Genomic DNA, 18250 nt, shown 5'->3' with positions numbered 1-18250 from the left:
CCTGAATTCTTTGTACCTATATTATGAATTCTGCATTTTGCTACACTCAAACATCTTTGGTTTGAATGGGTCAAAATGACATGATCCAGATTGCTGTCTGACCACCCAATGCTTATAGTTTACAACTTCAGTTTGAATCTCACCAGCAAATTTTGTCCACTTTATCCTAATTCCAGATCATTACTGAATTTTTTAAAAATAACATCAGGTCCAGTATAAATCAGTGGTGACCCCACTAGAAACATGCACATCCACTGATTATTATCCAGTGAGAACAGCTTTCTGAGATTTTTTTAGTTAGCTGGTTTTTAATTTACTAATTGTTGCATCAATAACTATAGTTCCCATATGTACACTATTTATATAAAAATACAAATCAGGTTTTACAAGACCTGTTTTCCATAACATCAAAATCAGTGTCCAAGTCTTGTTAATTAGCATGCAGACAAATGTCAATTGAAAATAGCAACTTTAGCAGAAACCTGACCAGTTTACAAATAACTGATTAGTGGTTATATATAGGGCAGATTACTTGTAGTCTCCTCCACCCCGCCTTTTTTTTTTTTAAATGAAAGTAATTTTCTTACTTAAGTGATTGATGCAAAATGAGAACAGCTTGCGTATTACAAGTCAGTTTGTTCAATATATTGACAGATTGTGTTATGTTTCTTGCATACCACAGAAGTACAAAAGAATAAGAACAATTTTCTATATATATTTTAATAGTCTCAGAAGCAGTCAGGTGTAGGTTTCCTGAAACTTCTAATAAATTAATTGTCTGAGCATCCTAAAAAAATGGATAGCACTCTGATCAAAATCCAGTTTTAAAATAGAAATACAATATGGTGCTATACTTGAAGTACATTAAAGTGAAATCTAACGTTTAAATCCAAAGGACTAAACGTTTGATAAAAATGATTTATAAAGCATCTCTGCTGGTTTCTCTTAGTATGTGTTAGACCTCAGAATATTGTCTTCTGATAAAGTCACATACTTAAGAATAGATGGAGTCTCCTGAATGTCCTTAACTCTCTTAATATGTTAACTACCAAGATAATTTAGTTTCTCAATTGTTGATTTACTTGCATGCCAATTTCCTCAAAACATATTTTTTCAAGTTGCATATTGTAAACAGCATTGTGAATTTTCAATACATTTGATTTTATAGCCATTTTGTGCGTTAAAGGGGTTTGTTTTAGCACAGTAAACTGGTAACATTAGAAATAGTTCTTTATCTACAAATGGCAAATTGGCAAAACCAATATCAATATAAGCTTCCTACTGCCTCATTCATAAGACAGTGGGAACAGTGTCTAAATTAATGTGTATGTTCAGTCATCCTGCCATCTGTCTGCACTTTCAGAGATGCTATCTATGCACCTATATGTTCCATTTACTAGGCATTACTTTCAGTACTCCTTGTTAAGAAATTTAATAATTAGCCTTACCTGTCCCCGCATCACAGACATTTGGTTTTCAAAAGTAGCCTTGTCAAATCCTTTATCCGTCTTTACTCAAAGTAAATAATAAAAAGATACGTTATTTTCAGACTATTTTAAAAAATTACATTTCTTAGGAACTATGTAACCAATAGTTTTTACCCAAAGAACAACAACTGCACTATAAAAGTTTACGCATATGTTTGAGACAAACTAAAATCAGGAAGTACATTTCAACTACAAAACAGCAAACATTGCTTGGGAAGGCAGACTGACAGTACTTAGACACTTAAAAGGATACTGTCAACATAAAAGAAATTCCAAGTCTTAGGTCTTCTCTGTGGATTTGCAGCCCTGTTTTAAAATATTTCTCTATGTAGAAGAGCCACAGAAAGAACTAGACAGGAAACAGGAAAGGTAGCTAACCAAAGCAATCCATATGTGCACAAAGTAAAAGACAGTTTTTCCATTATAAGGATTTAATCCGTTTTTCCTATTTTTTCCATTATAATATTACCTCTAACAGCTAGTAACGTTTCTGATAAAAGTATAAAATTTCTGTTAAAAAAAAAAAAAAATCATTTTATGGCTTTACAGGATTAGAGCAATGGGTAAGATTACAAGCTAAATACCAGGGGTATGCAAAGCAGGCAGTATTCAATTTGGAATCGGCCCAAATCGAGGGACAGCAATTCAGTTCACTAATTCAGATCACCACCCCAAATCAATCTGGCTGTATCTGAAGATTCCCTTCCAATTCAGAGAAATCGGCAATTCGGCCACAGACACAGACAGATTTAAATGTTTTTGCTATGTACCTCAACATACCAGGCAAGGCTTGTAAACAATGAAATGCTGGGGCAGATGGAGCATCCCAAGGGAGTGCGGGGTGGGGGGGGGGGGGGGGTCCCACTTCTGGGTCTACCACCAAGAGGGTGGGGAACCCCCCTCCCATTGCTCCCATTGGATGCTCCGTCTGCCCCACCATCTCGGTGTTCACAAGCCGCGCCTGGTACCTTGAGGTACGTAGAAAAAACACAAATCTATGTCTATTGTTGAATCTCTCCAAATTGAATCAGAGGCTTTGATTTGGGTCTCTTGATTCAATTCAGATTTGGAGATTTGGCCACCCAACTGAGCCAAATTTCCTCCAAATCAAGTCAGTGACCAAAGCTTCACACAGCCCTACTAAACTTGATCTGAACCTTCAAGAAGCAATTTCCACCTTTCTACCTTCCCACTCAAGTCTGACCTACAGGGACTTCCTGTAAAAGGGCAAGGAAACACCCCAGCCTCCACACCCATTAAATTCTCAGCACTAATGTATTACAACAGAATTGCCAAAGATGATACTGGTATTTTGAACACACTGGGGCCAGACAAATACAAAATTACATTAAGAAACATGTTCTAGGACCACTGTTTTTCAAATAAATGCATGTATATAATTGCAAGCTGCATGTTATACTGAATGGCCCCTGTCCCCTTGGCCCTGTGTCCTCAGGAATATTCAGCATGTAAGATACGAATTTACAAATTCTAATACTAATACAAGTTTATTAGTTTTACAAACCTTATCAAGATTTTAATTTTATGATGAATGTTTCTGATAATCAGAGTAAAAGGAGGCCTACATACACATATATACTGCAATGCACAATTTGACGTGTTAGCTATCTGCAAATCCATTCTTGAATAGATTCCAGATTTTAATGTCACTTTGAAGATAAAATAATAAGATTTAAAATACCTGAAGCTACACTGAATGAAGCACTTTGAATACATTTCTGTAGTTTGGAAAAGTAAGTACTGACAGGCATTTTAAAGTGACAAATTTATACTGATGCTTACTTAACTTTAACTGATAATATAAAACACACATTAAAAGGCTATTAATAAAGCTCATTTCTAGCCATTTCACTTTTCTCAAACAATGATTCAGTGAAAAACATTTAGATATATATCACTACTATTTGTATCCTAGCACTGGAGCTAAAGTAGTATCATGGGGAAAAACAGTTGTTTAAAGTTTTCCTTCCACATTCAAGTTAACTGTTAAAATCACTGGAGTAGCTGTAGACTCACCTTAAATAATTCATAAAGATCTTCACAAAGATCCTGTACAAAGTTCATATCAGAAATGCGAGGGAGAATTAAATCTCTGGTCTCTTGGGAGAAAGGAACTTTTGCTTGAGAAAGCCAAGCCCAATGAAATGGATCTAATTGAAAAAAAATTCAATTTCTTGATTATTAACAGGAACAAATTAGAGTTTCTAGTACTCTCCAATCAAAATAACCTGCAATTAGCTATCAAAATTCTAAATCATTTGGTAACCGCTGGCTGACAGAAGTTATATTCACATGAACCTTATTCCCGATTTGTTTACTACTGTTACATTCATTGTTTGGCCAGAATTACAACTTAAAAACAATGGCCACAAAGGCTTCAACTTTTCATAAAGTATAAAAGAAATTAAAGCGTATTTATAGTAATAAATATTTAATTGAAGAAATAAGGGGGGAAAAGTATCACTAAAATACAGAATGCAATATACCAGTGACTGGCTACTTTTTAAGGCTGCAGGCCTGACCGACTCAATTTAGGTCAGAGGGAGCCAGGTGCTAGAACCCAGCCACTACCACCACTTTTGCCTGTCCTTGGCATGGGGAAAACATCCACAGCTAGCACTTTTCCCCAGGGTTGCACGGGAAAGTAACGGATGTCAAAGGCCTGTATCTGCAGCCTGGATCAAATAGCTTTATGGGCTGGATCCAGCCCAGAGGTTGCCAACCCCTGCCACTGACTGGCAAAGCAAAGACTTTTCTCCCTCAATCGTAGGTATGCAATTTGTGCACGAGTGATATAGCACCTGCAACCAAATAAACTTTTCAGATATTTGACTTTAAAGTAGGGGTGCACCAAGAGATTTTATTGGCCAATATCAATAGCCGATTATTCACCAGGCGTGTTAGCTGATACCAATCCAGTAACTTATTTACAGGAGCACAGGAGGGCAGCATGAGGAACAGTGCCTTGCAGGTAAGTCTGTGGAGGGGAAGGGGTATGGGGAAGCCAATTGTGGCCCCCCATGGTGAGGGAGAGAGTGGGGCAGAAGCAGGGACTAGAGCTGGGTGGGGGCGCTGCCCAGCAAGGGTGGTGACACAGGGTGCCTCTATGTGGGGCTAGCTGGCAGGCAGCCCCTGCAATGAGGCACCCTGCACTCCAGCCAGTTGGGAAGCAGCACGTGGAAAACTCTCACAGTAAATGATGTTTTCTTGCACTGTGCTACCCTTTTCACCCGTGGGGGTGTGTTTTTTGCTACTGGGAAATCCCCGTAGCAAATTTTGCCCCAGCGCTGCAAATTAGCAACACTGCATACAGTTTCAATGTGCAATGAGTATGGTTTGTGGTGCCACAAACCAAATGTGACTGCATGTGTGGACACAGCCCTATTCTTCAACTTATTCAGATTTTACTCCCCACCCCAAGTAGCTTGAATAATAAAAAAAGATTTCATACTAACAAATCTTTTCTTAAATGTATTAAGCTGTAAAGTCAACACCTTTATAAGAGCCAGATTTTATGTTCTTGATATAGTAAGGCTTAGGTTAAAAAGACAAAAGATCTGAACACCAACACTAAAGATTCTGAAGTATACCAAAATGAACGTTTAGTTTGACAAGTACTGCATTAATCTTTTCCAACTCCAGCGGAGAGTTCCAAAGCTGCTTACATGAGATTTGTAACCAGTTATACTGAACCAAAAAACTGTAATCCTCTTTAACCTTAGTGTACCTATACATTTCACTCACAGAATTTACTGCAGCTTAATGACAGATGAGCTAGTTCCAGTCAGTGGCAGTTTAGCCTCAACTGCACAAAGCTCATCTACCCTACTTCTCAGCAGGGTGAACTGGACCATGCTGAGCCAGCGGTCTATCCTTAGTTACGCAATTAGTTCCCTGTAAAGCAGTGGTGGTCAACCTACAGCTGGCAGGCTAGATCTGGCTCATGGAGCCCTATCTTCTAGCTTGCAGTGCTCTCCACAGTTCAGAAACTTGACAGCAAGGAAGCAGTAGCAGCTCTGTGAGCCTTGAGCTGGTTTGGACCTGAGCAGCCCACAGCTGTATCAGGCAGACAAACACACAGCTGAATCACCTGCACACCAGCCCCAGACCCCAACCCCATGCTGGAATCACATTGTGCCTCTCATCCAGCTTGCAGGGTCAGATAATGCATCTCAAGCAGGTCCAAGGAGGTGATTCTCCCCCTCTATGTGGCACTGGTCAGGCTGCAGCTGGAGTACTGAATCCAGTTCTGGGTGCTACACTTCAAGAGGGATGTGGACAACATGGAGAGGGTCCAGAAGAAGGCCACTTGCATGATCAGGGGCAGCAAGGCAGGCCCTATGAGGAGAGGCTATGGGACCTGAACCTGTTCAGCCTCCACAAGAGGAGGCTGAGGGGGGATGTAGTGGCCTGTTACAAACTAGTCAGGGGGGATCAGCAGGCATTGGGGAAGTCCCTGTTCCCCCGAGCACTGCCAGGAGTGACCAGGAATAACGGTCACAAGCTGGCAGAGGGTAGGTTTAGGTTAGATATCAGGAGGTGCTACTTCACGGTCAGGGTGGCTAGGATCTGGAACCAACTTCCAAATGAAGTGGTGCTGGCTCCTACCCTGGGGGTCTTTAAGAGGAGGTTAGATGAACACCTTGCTGGGGTCGTTTGACTCCAGTAATCTTTCCTGCCATGGCAGGGGTTCCAACTAGATGATCTACTCAGGTCCCTTCCGACCCTAGAAACTAGAAACTATAAAGTTGAGCATCACTGCAGGAAATCTAGCTCAGTGCTCTAAACACTGTACTGGAGGTAGTCACAACTACAGTACTGTGAAACTAAAAGGTGCATCTATATTTAGTCTGCTCAAGCTTTTGACTAAAAGTTACCTTAGCGTCTACATCATAGAAATGCTATATACGTGCCACTTTCTGAGCCAAGTAGGTAGGCAGCTGCCTCTGTCGGATAGTCCAGCACTAAAAGCCAAAGGTCCAATCCTGATGGCCCCCTCTACTCTTTTTGGCACCCCACCCTGCCAATTCCAGGGCCCTTTTGTTTTTAGCCATCTCCCTTCTCCACCTTCCCACCATCAAGCACCAGCCGTGCTTGTTGTCAAAAGGGAGAAGTAACTAAAAGGAGAGAAAAATAAGGAAGGGGGATAGAGGGAGGAGATTAAAATAGGTCGGGGGGGGGGGGAGGGACAACAGTAATTCAGAAATATAATATATCAAAGAAGATGACAGCTGCCTACAGCACCTGGGATTCCCAGGTGGGTTTTGCCAGACTCAGTACTATTTAGCTTCCAAGACTGAAGTAGATACCACAAGCACCAACCAGGGGGAAGAAAAAAGAAAGGCGGTGGGGGTTAACAACTTAACTTTGAGTTTAAAAACTGAGTTTAAATCTTTGGAGTTTTAACAACTTAAAGCTGTTGAAGAGGAGAAAAAAGTGACCACAGTGAAACAGTCTTCAAAAAGTAATCTAAGAATGCCAATTTAATAGTTACTTTTATTTTTAATAGTTAAAAATAAAACAGATTAAAGAACATAATACTCACATGCTCTCCACTCATCAGGATGCTTAAAGGGAAAAGCTAAACCATTGTCAATTGCAGCAATTTTAATAATAGATTCTTTACTAGTAGTCCAATGGATATCCTGGGGGGGAGTATTTCCAAATTAGTAATGATTTATACACACACAAAAATATTAGAAAAATGCATTAAGAGTTTTAAAACTGTAAACCAGTGCCCAATTAGTGACAACACTATGGTTTAACTCTTTACAAAGTCTAAACATTATGTGAAAATACCCAAAATCAAACCAGAATGTAGGCAGTTAAGGTTTGCCTACACTTTCCTGTAAATGAGTCACCAAAATAGACACATCAAGACAACCGGAAGACCCAATGTAAATATAAAAGCAAAACTGCACCCAAAATAGCAGAACAGAGTATAACGGACCTAAGGGACTGTGTTTTTATACAAGTGAACAACCATTATTATAAAACGTGTGCTGAAAAACCTTCCTATTTATTAATATAAAGGTAATCCCCCCTGCTATAAAATCAGATCAATCTAATTAAATTCCATCCTAAAGGCACACCTATACATTTGTCCTGAATCACTGCAGTATCAGAATTAGATTCCTAGATAAGGAATACCATATACTACTATTTCAACAAATTACTGCAGCCTGTAAAAAAAGCTCAAATTATGCCTTGACATGAATTTTTAAAAACATGGATTTTCCTTACCTTATCTGATAGGTCAATTCCATCAGCTTCTTTTTCATATCTGACTAACCAGTTATCATTACCCCTGTCTTTAAAAGGGAGAGCATATGTGATCTTTGTAAAACAATTTTTCAAAATAGTGTATAACAATTTTCATTTAACTGAAAATATTTGCAAAAAGATCCAACAAAAAATATCACCCAAATGTTTCCAACAAGAAATCTCATTTAGATTCTGTAAAATTTGTGTATTAGACCATAACATTAGATTGGAAAGATTATTAAAAAGTTTTTTATGCAACTTTTTCCAATTTTGAATTGAACTGTATATTCCTGGCTTGCATTCCCCCTAACCAACTGAGCATACTGCACAATATCAAGGAGGACAGCACGTATGGGTTCTCTGTCAGTGGAAAACAGTTGTACCAGTGGCAGGATCAACCACAGATATTCAAAAATGAATCCTATTTGAAAACTTCAGCTAACCACCCAAAAAGGGGAAAATGACTTGTGCAAAACAGCTGTGAAATAGGGAAATAAGGAAGTCATCTTCAATTCTGAAAAGACTGTTGCTTCTTTCATAGGGTCTGCTGGGTAGAAAAGGAACTGTGTTGCTACAGAAGGTTGTTTGGCAAAAGAGGTCCTTTAGAGATCTGGATGAGTATCCAGACACTGAATCTTTTTGTTGTTCTACAATAATTAAGTGGATGCTTTTTTCCTTTCTTCTTTTTTTTAAACATAGTCCTCCAATGAGTCCATAAACAGTAATGGTTTGGAGGTACTAAAGTTTAGCTATTGACTAGGTTAGCACACTATATTAGAGGTTCACAAGCACTAGAGCCTTATCCTAAAACATTCTACCCTGTGTCTGCTTCTCCCCTTTTGAGTCTGCTTCATCTGTATAGACACTGAAGACAGGAAAGGAAAAGGAAACTACAGAAAGAGGGTATGAAGAAGACCAACAGCAATGGAGGGGACATCTACATTGATAGACTTTTTGTACTCATTGAGGAAACTGACCTTCCTACATATTCAAGTACAGGGCTACACAGAAGCAGTTACACAGGAGAAGTCATAGGAGGCCTATTTCCCAGCTCTCCTTCAGTGCCTGGCAATACTGAATACCAGTTCTTTAGCAAAAGTACACTTAGGCTGCTATATACTTCCACTCAATAGAAGGATCCGACAACAATGGCTTCTCTTTCAAAATCCAGTGTCCTTCAGACCTTAGAATATGAGAAGTAGAACATGAACATGGTTCTTCTACCAGACGTCAGATTTCCCTTAATGACTTCAGAAGTGAAGCCAGGTAACAGCATTCATTAAAACACTTCATCTCTTAACTTCTGTTTGACTTAATACATATTGCTCTTACCTCTCAATAGTTCCTCCAAAAAGGGAAAAAATGAAAGAAAAGAATATGTTGCTTATGTAGCTACTATGACGCTTAGTAAGTTTTAAAGACAGCTGAAGCTAAAATACTTCACATGCTCACATAAAAATTTCTAGCTTGCAGCCTTTGGAAAAGCAAACAAAACGTATTTATTACAAGAACGTTACACTCAGTCAACGTTATTTATTATTTCTGTCTCAAGATAAAAGATAGTCTGATAAGTACCTGTATTTCTGATGACATAATCCAAGGTAACCAATCTCTCAAACTGTGACTGAAATTGTTTCCTGGTATTCTCAGGTAAAGGATCAGTTTCAAATTTCCTGAGCCAGTATTCAGCTTCCTTATATCCCTCAACAAACAGCTGGAAGGAGCCAACCTGCAATTTCAAAAACCTACATTGAGAATATTCAAGTAGATTAAATTTAACAGTAAACTGAAAAATCTGATGAGGTCCTTACAAGTTCTGAACTCAAGAATTAAACACATTGCTTCCTGCAGACAGTTATAAAAACTGTTTTTTGTCTAGAAAGTTCAGAGTAATTAGCACACTCCAGCAATTAACTGAGTATGCTCCGACACACTGTAGTTACAGTACACCAAAACAGCTTCCCTGCACACGTATAGGAGCCATTCAGTATGGGGAAGAAAAAAACCCCCCACAAACACACCTGGGAGGCTCTACATATTGGGGAGAAGCACAGAAAAAGTTTGAAAGGATGAAAGATTTACTTTGTCAGAAAAGCCTGCACTTACAAATCCATACGTGGGTTCATATGATTCTTCCACAGGGAGCCTGCAAAGCATTTATCCTATGGATGGAAATTCTTGGGCACCTGCATGCTGCAGCTAAGTCATAAGTCTGTGCATTTGCTTGACTTACAAAAGAACACTGCAGGAAGATTTGGTGAGTGCAAGGAAAGAATGTTGTTCTTATAGGGTTTTGCTTAGAAAGACAGGAGACAGTAAAAGAAAGAACACACTGAGGGACATAAAATGAGGAATCTAAATAAAAAAAATAATGCTTGAAAGAAAGATTCAAAAGCTTGGAGCAGATATGAGTACAACAAGAAAGAGAAGAAGAGGAAGAACAGCATAGTACAGAAAAGATACTGAGGGCAGACAGACTGAAAGGCAGAGAAAGGTAACTATTACAGGAAGGAAAAGGGCATAAGCAAAGAACAAATGTAAAAAGAGACAAGATACATTTCTCCCTTAAAAGGAAGTGTTCGTCCTTAACAGAAAATGTAGATGTGCAATGATGTAACAGAGCTTTTAAAAATCAACAAATGGGATAAATTTCACGACTTGGACCAAAGTTTATGTACAGCTACCTCCCTTTCACTTGCAGGAAAAAATCCGATTGAACAGATCTTAAGGCAGTGAAGTTACTTACAAATGCCCTGGCTTTGATCCAGCATGCACAGACACAAGCAGTAAAAACCAAGAGACAAACTCTGACAAATCATCTTAGAAGAGCTTACCTTAGGAGGTAATCCAATCCGATGGAATTTTTTAGCAACTTTTGGCACTTTTTCTAAAGCATATTTTTTCCCTCTTGATTTTGCACGATCTATTGCATTGTAGTTAAAAGTCTCACTGACAAGCCAGACAACCTTAAAATACAAAGTTAAAAGCTTGGGACTGCCTTTCATTTTGATTTTAATTATAGACATATAATAAAGTAGATTACCAACTGCCTAAGTCAAGACAACAGAATGCTTCCTGAACCCACACAAGCAAATTTAATATGTGAACACACACACAATATTATGGCTGAACATGTAAATGCACGCTGGACAGAATGTTCTAAATTAATTGTTCTTACATGGGTCCCTGCTTGCCAGTGTGCAATAATTTTGTATTACTATTACATACAAGGATCTATGATGGGTTGACGAAGTCAGGGATCTGGAAGTTAGACAATGCCAGAATTTAGGCTACTAAGCAGCCCTGATTGTCCTTTTGGCTCATTAGTCTTTAATTTCATGATAAATACTATTTCTTCCCATAGATCCCCAAGTCTCATTTACTGCATAGGTCTTGGAACAAACTAGGAACTAATCAAGCCATAAATGAGAATGTTTGGCTGCAAAACTCTTACCCCTCCAGTAGTCTGACACACTACAGTGAATGACAGGACTGCACTAAAAACATGACACCATGCCTAGAGAAGATGAATGCTGAACTGGAGAATTGGATATTATCACCATCTCTGCTTCATAAATCCTATATGATGCCAAAGTCTTATATACAACATACATAAGTTCAGTTTCTACCAAGAGAACTGCCACCCAGTAGAAAACAAATGTGTTCAAGAGCAAAAAATGGCAGCTCAGAGAAAAACCCAGGAACAACTAGGATTAAAATAGCTTCTGGGAGAGTTTCTTCAGGGAAATGATGTCTGCACACTTTCCCCTGCCTTAACTTCTGGGGACCAGGAGGAATGGAGCCAGAGGAAATGCTCCCATGACTACCTGAAATGAGGTCACCACAATCTGGAGGTGTGGGGAGCAACTGCTCCCCACCTCCCATCTGCTGGAGGGGAGTGGAAGAGCTGCCTCAGCTCCTTCTCACACAGGAACGGTCAATAGGAGAAGCAGTCAGGGGCTTTGTGCCAAGCCACTCCCTCTGCTTAGCTCCCAGAGTACAAAGAACAAGACTATTTTCCTGCCAGGGAGAACAGGAAGCATTGCCACTGTGGGAGCATGCCACTCTCCTGCGGATCAGCTTCTTGGAGGCATGAGGGCAGTCTCGCAGGGCTGGAACCCTCCCAAATTCCACTTGACAGCCTGCCCCCTTTCCAGGCAGAGGAAAGAACTGGCTGTCAATTAATGGACTACCATATGAGCAGAGCTGGCTTAGAGCAGCTTTCTAATGCCCCCTGCCTGGAGATCTCATCTGTAAAGCTCTCCAGCCAAGGGGTCAGATTACCTATACAATAATACCTTCAATGTACACTTAGTTTGCTATTTCATTTACACATGGCATTTTAGAAATATATACTTCATACAAAGGAACCATGTAAAAGAGTAATTTACCAACTGTTGTACAGTGACTATTCTTAACAGTGAATAAATACAGAGTAAAGTGTTTCTCTACCATGTAGATAAAAGAAAAATCTGTTATATTCAGCCCAACTCCTGGGCTATTCTTCTGTTAGAAGAAATGAACATCTGCACACAGTCTTAAATCAAGCTGTTAAGCATCAGCCACTACTGGTGTGCTTTTCATTTTGTAGGCACTGATTAAAACTCACAGGGTAGGAATGCTGAATTGCAGCAAAGGAGAACATTTAAGTTCTTTCATCCGTTCCAATTTTCTAGATGTCTTATTTTTATTGCTCTATTCTTATCTATGTATTTTTTTTAAATGTGGGGGCCAGACCTGGACCCAGGTAAGACTTCAAGTGAGTGCCCCAAGTGAGACTTCATCAACAACGAGTGCTAATGTTTTCAAGTACTAACACTGCTGTGAGAACCTTTGAAAAATGCATGAAATAAATTTTAGTTTTGTAATCAATGCAGGATCTATATGGCATGCATTAAGTAATAGTTCATGGCCAACATCAGTTCTGACATTTCCTAACTTGTCAGTGCTCGATTTCACAATCTTAATGCTTTTAACAAATTTTTTAGTACCACTTATTTGCAGCTGAAAAAGGCAATTCAGATAGGTGAAATCTTTCAGAAATCATACTGATCATTCATACTGAGACATAAGAAGTACATGGACCTTTATACCAATATCAACACTGAAACTTCGGAGTACTTTTCCCAATAGTAGGTCATCACCTCTCTATGACTAGAGAGGGTGAGATGTGCACTAGATTGCAGTTGTTTGCTAAAAGCAAAGGAATGCAGCAACTTAGAATTTCCAGAGGGGAACATGAGTTAGTGCCACTGTGCCCCCAGCATCCCCCCTCTCCTAAGTTGCTATTATTTAACCCTGTTACAATGGCACAAATAATCCACATGCACTATTCTTATCCCAATACCGATTCATTTTTTCCCCATCTGGGATAGAACAAATACAATCAGTTTAATTCTAGACTGCACATATTTTGCATCTCTGGGCACATCTACATATGTCCCTATGGCACTGTTGTTACTGTGCCATGTGCTTCGTTATTTTTAGCCACTACATGGCCACAGCAACATACTATACTGAGGGAGCACATCATGATGGTGATGTAGCTGCAGTGTCATGGTTTTTGCCCACAGATGCTACGTTGCTGTAGTACATTGCTATGGCAATGTAGCAGCATGTGTAGACACATCCTTTAAGTGCTAGCATATTAGGTAGTATAAATTTTACCTTAGTTTTTGGTACAACTCCTAGTCCCAGCTTGTTATCCACAAGAGAGGCACCAGCTTCTGAAAGGTATCCCTGATTAGGAACAAGGCAGCCTCTGCCAAAGCAGCAAGGACAACAGATCTTGTGAAAGTATTTGGTCCATTTTGGATTCAAATGACCATAAGGCTCTTCAGATTTTGGTTTGAATACTCCAATAGTTTTCTAAGGAAAAAATGCAAAATTTAAGTCATACACAGAGAATAATACAAAGTGCAAGAATTTTTCAAGTTGATGAGGGAAACTCAGTTTCAAATTTAAAGCAGTTTGCTATCAGTAAATACAGTCTGCTTTACAGCTTGTTATTTTAGCCTAAACAAACAACAACATTTTTCATCTTCATTCATAAGTTGGAAACAAATGGCTTGTTCAGAAATGCCATGGATTGAAAGTAAAAAACTCTTGATCATAGAAGCTTGGGATTTTATTTATATTAAAAGGGACTGTTGATTTATAATCTAAATGAGGTTAAGAGTATTTTCAGCTGTCACATGCAGCTGTTAAAAAACCCATGCATCTTTCCTCTCAGTTTGATAGTTCTAGTCAGATTTCCTTATACATAATATCTCCCCATTAACATGTTAAAAACAGATATGCAACTATACCAAGCAAAATGTGCTAAATACCTGCCTAACAGAAGTGGGGATTTTTGTAGGCAATATATGTTATTGACCCAACTATAGTATACTAGTCTTTCATAGAAATGTTAGATATTGTTTCTGGCTACAATAAACGTCACATTAAGATCAATGAATTTTTTAATTTGGTTACATCTCTAATAAGCTGTCTTCTCTTGTACAGATGCTTCAGATTCAGTTGCTGAAAATTTGGCAATGCCTCCAATTGCCAATTCATTCACTTTGAAGAGACAAAAAGCTTAAAATGATGTATCTATTACATAAACTGTTGATTACTTTTACATGTATTGTTAAAAGATAAACACAGTCTGACAGACTGTATTTCTAAATTTCAGAAAATCTGTAAGTATGTTCTTTAGGGACAATTTTTAACTCTGCTACATAAACCAACACCGAGCACTAAAAAAAAGACTGAAATGAACATAGATATTAACTTATATGAATTATGTACCTAATGCCAACATTTCCTCAGAGCACATTTCAATTAACAGCTTCCTGACCATTTTTTGGTAAACTTAAAAGTAGACATTCAACTCTAGCACCCACTTCCCCCATGCAGCAGAGCTGTTCTTAATCAAAAATGGATAAGCTTCCTGAGGGACAAATGCATCTTTCCTTAGCATTGCTGGTCCTGATCTTTTAATTCAAAATAGATTTTCACCGAGATTCTTACCAGACAAATCAGCTGGTGATTTATGAATGTATTTGTGATTTACACAACACTCCTTATTTTCAAAGCAAAAGGGCCTACTAGATGCTAAAAATGTCTATTGGATCTCTAAAAGAGACTAGGAGAGGAAATTTACAGGCTCGGGGGGGGGGGTGGAACACTACTATAAGATATGTTAAAATTTACGAAGAAAATAGTTCAAGTTTCCATTTACCTGTAAAAACTTTGAATTATTCCCTTAAACTATCTACCAACCAGACTCCCTCAAATACTGGGTGGGGGGGAGGTGGGGAAGGGGATACAGGTATTTGGTTTGTTTGTATAAAGGCTGAACTTTGCTTTGGAGGACTGGCAGAGGACATCCTCATGGAGCAGAGCCTCCCGAGACAAAGCCAGCAGGCTAAGTGATTCACACACATCCCTTTTAAAAAAAAAAAAGCTATATATAATCTTGTCCTGAAGTCATTAACAAATGTAATTCTTTCATAGGACTATCAGCTACAAATAAAATGGATAAATTTGACAAATCAGAAACACAACGATCTGCATTTTAAGCTGCCACTTACTGGTATTTATAAGCAGCCTAGATGTAAAACAACAGTTGCAAAACTAGCTTAAATTTCTTCAAACCCTATCATTTTCTTTAGAAATGATATCATAAAATGTAGCTTTGCACTACTTGGAAAAATAAGGGCAATTGCTTGATTACAGGACTGGACATGTCCTGCTCTAAGTAACATCACAGAACAAACAACACTAATTATGACCTGGATAAGCAAATCCAGGCAGAGTAGGACAAGGATAGATTATTTTGTTTATTACCATAGGCCATGTCAGAAGGCAACAGAAACCTGTGAAATCAGCTATACAATGGCGTACTTCTGAAACAGCAGTAGCATAGTGACACTCAGCCTGCCAGTATGTACATATACAGCAGTTTCCCATGGGAATGTTGCCTACAGTAGATCAACTCCTGCACTGAAGTTTTAAAAAATGTGTTTGTGAAAAGTCCTAGTGGATATACATAAAGAAACTATATTGACTAGCCCTAATTCAGTTCAAGTTTCAATCAGATTTTACTATTTATCCACATAGCAGTAACTTTTCAAATGGTATCTCTCTATGCTACTGTTCTCCTGTGTACTGTAAAAAAATCCTTAAAGTGGGCAGCAGTAAGTTTGGAAGTGAAAATGTTCTACATGTCAAAGATCAGAAAGAAAAGTAAAATTACAAAGCCAAAACCAGTCTGTCCAACAGAGTTTTTAACTAAATTTATAAACAATTAATGTTTGTTTCATTCAATATGCCACCAGATTAATACACTATAAACAGTACACAGCATTTCATCTTGCAAAGGTTTACTCTGACATTCTTTTTCCCATATGTTTCAGGTTATTTCTCTGTAGGATGAACTGGATGCCTACATGCAACACTGATCTGTTAATGATAAGGTAACCACCCTTTTTCTAAGTACTGCAGAGGATTATCCAGTGTGTACCTGCCTTACAAACAGCTACCACCACTTGCTGCATGCCCTCCTATTGCTGCACGCCGGTGAGATGAACTGGCGCCTCCAGAGTTGGTGTCATGCTTCCTGGACCATGACCTACACTTCAGATCAGAGAGCGTCTGGGGGTGTGATGGTCTTCATCTCTCCCCCAAAAGGTAAGAGTTTGTTTTCTTACATGCTAGTTGACCTCCTCTGGCGGGCTTTAAACTAAGTTCGTCGGGGGATGGGGAGCCACAGGAACAAGAAAAAACTCAACCAGGTGTAGGACCTGCCCAGGTAAGAGCTCAGGTATATATATACACCAAGGGACCAGTTGTCTCTCAGGTTGGGGGTGGGGGGCAGTGCCCAGGGCTCCCGCAGAAGGATTAAGGGCGTCTCTTCACTAATTCAAGAAGCATGAGGAACAAGCAGGAGGAGCTTGCTCTCCTGCTTGCAATTAGTAAAATCGACCTGGTTGGCCTAGTGGAGACATGGGAGGGATGAAACATTTGACTGGGCATTAGACACAGAGGGCTATGGGTTTTTTAGAAGAGACTGGAAGGGGAAAAAAGGTGGGGGGGTTGTGCTTTATGTTAGGGAACAGTATACCAGTTCTACCTTCCAAATGGGACCAGAGAAAGGCTTAACTGAGACCCTACGAGTCAAACTTCAAGAAGGGCAGGGGGAGAGCGATCTGGTAGCAGGGGTTTACTACAGGCCACCACATCAGGAGGAAGAGCTGGATCTGGAATTTTCCAGGCAGCTGGGGGAGGCCATGCATGCAAAGGATGTTGTGGTCATGGGTGATATGAACTACCCTGACATCAAATGGGAGGAGCAGTCAGCCAGGTCTAGCCACTCACAAAGGTTCCTGACATGCGTACAGGACCTACACTTTGTGCAGAAGGTACTTGTCCCCACTAGGGAAGACACCGTACTGGATCTGGTGTTAGCCTCTGGGGATGACCTGGTGGCGGAGGTGCTAGTACAAGGGAGGCTAGGGGACAGTGATCATGAAATGATCCAGTTTGCTATTCAGAGAAAAAGTAGAGAGGATAACTAGCACAGCACAAATGCTTGACTTTAGGAAAGCCAACTTGGATGTGCTCAGGGCAGTAGTCAAGGAAGCACTCGGAGCCCAGGGTGTAGCTACTATAGGTGTCCAGGAACGGTGGTCCTTCCTCAAGGTGTGTCCTTGGGGCACAGCAGGACACAATTCCACTGCACAGGAAGGTGGGAAAAGGGCCCAAGAAACCTCCATGGCTGAGCACGGATATCCAGGCTGGCCTGAGGGCAAAGAAAAAAGCGTACTGGTGGTGGAAGCAGGGGGCAGGGACAAAGGAGGAGTATACCTTCCTGACCCAAGCTTGTAGGAATTTGGTAAGGGAGGCTAAAGCAGCACTGGAGCTTAGATTAGTTTCTGGGATTAAGGATAACAAAAAGCCCTTCTTCAAGTATATAGGCAGCAAGAAGAAGTCTTGGGGTAACATTGGACCCTTACGGGGCAAGGCAGGGCAGTTGGTAATGGACACACGAGAGAAGGCAGAACTCTTCAACAAGTTCTTTGCCTCCGTGTTCCTGTCTGCTGACAATAGGGTGCTCTCGGGTGATAGCGTAGAGAGGCCCAGGAAGGATGCAAGTCCCCCGAATGTTAGTTCAGACCTAGTTAAGGATTACTTGGAGGGCTTAGATGTATCCAAGTTGGCGGGCCCAGATGACCTTCATCCATGGGTGCTGAGGGGATTGGCTGGTGTCATTGCAGAGCCACTGGCATGGCTGTTCAAGGACTCCTGGTGCTTGGGCCAAGCCCCTGAGGACTGGAAAAGGGCCAATGTGGTCCCTATTTTCAAGAAGGGGAGGAAGGAAGAGCCTGGCAACTACAGGCCAATCAACCTCACTTCTATCCTGGGGAAGGTCTTTGAAAAAATGATCAAGGGCCACATTTGTGAGAGCCCTGCAGGGGAAGTGATGTTGAGGG

General features: G+C 40.0%; 1 protein-coding gene across 1 annotated transcript in view; it reads right to left on the bottom strand.

The window, feature by feature from the left end:
• Window positions 1-18250, bottom strand: part of PI4K2B (phosphatidylinositol 4-kinase type 2 beta) — a gene marked incomplete at its 5' end in the record, with an annotated part of 43355 nt that overhangs the window by 6966 nt on the left and 18139 nt on the right. The window contains 7 exons of the mRNA XM_019552575.1: window positions 1449-1508; window positions 3525-3658; window positions 7054-7153; window positions 7752-7819; window positions 9348-9501; window positions 10607-10738; window positions 13440-13640. Of these exons, the coding sequence (XP_019408120.1) occupies window positions 1449-1508; window positions 3525-3658; window positions 7054-7153; window positions 7752-7819; window positions 9348-9501; window positions 10607-10738; window positions 13440-13640 (849 nt within the window). The remainder of the gene's footprint in view (window positions 1-1448; window positions 1509-3524; window positions 3659-7053; window positions 7154-7751; window positions 7820-9347; window positions 9502-10606; window positions 10739-13439; window positions 13641-18250) is intronic.

The sequence above is a fragment of the Crocodylus porosus genome, unplaced genomic scaffold (genome assembly GCF_001723895.1).
Source record: "Crocodylus porosus isolate Cpor-Errol unplaced genomic scaffold, CroPor_comp1, whole genome shotgun sequence".
Lineage (NCBI taxonomy): Eukaryota > Metazoa > Chordata > Crocodylia > Crocodylidae > Crocodylus > Crocodylus porosus.
Note: the sequence above shows the minus strand (reverse complement) of the source record. Positions and strands in the feature narration are given on the sequence as shown.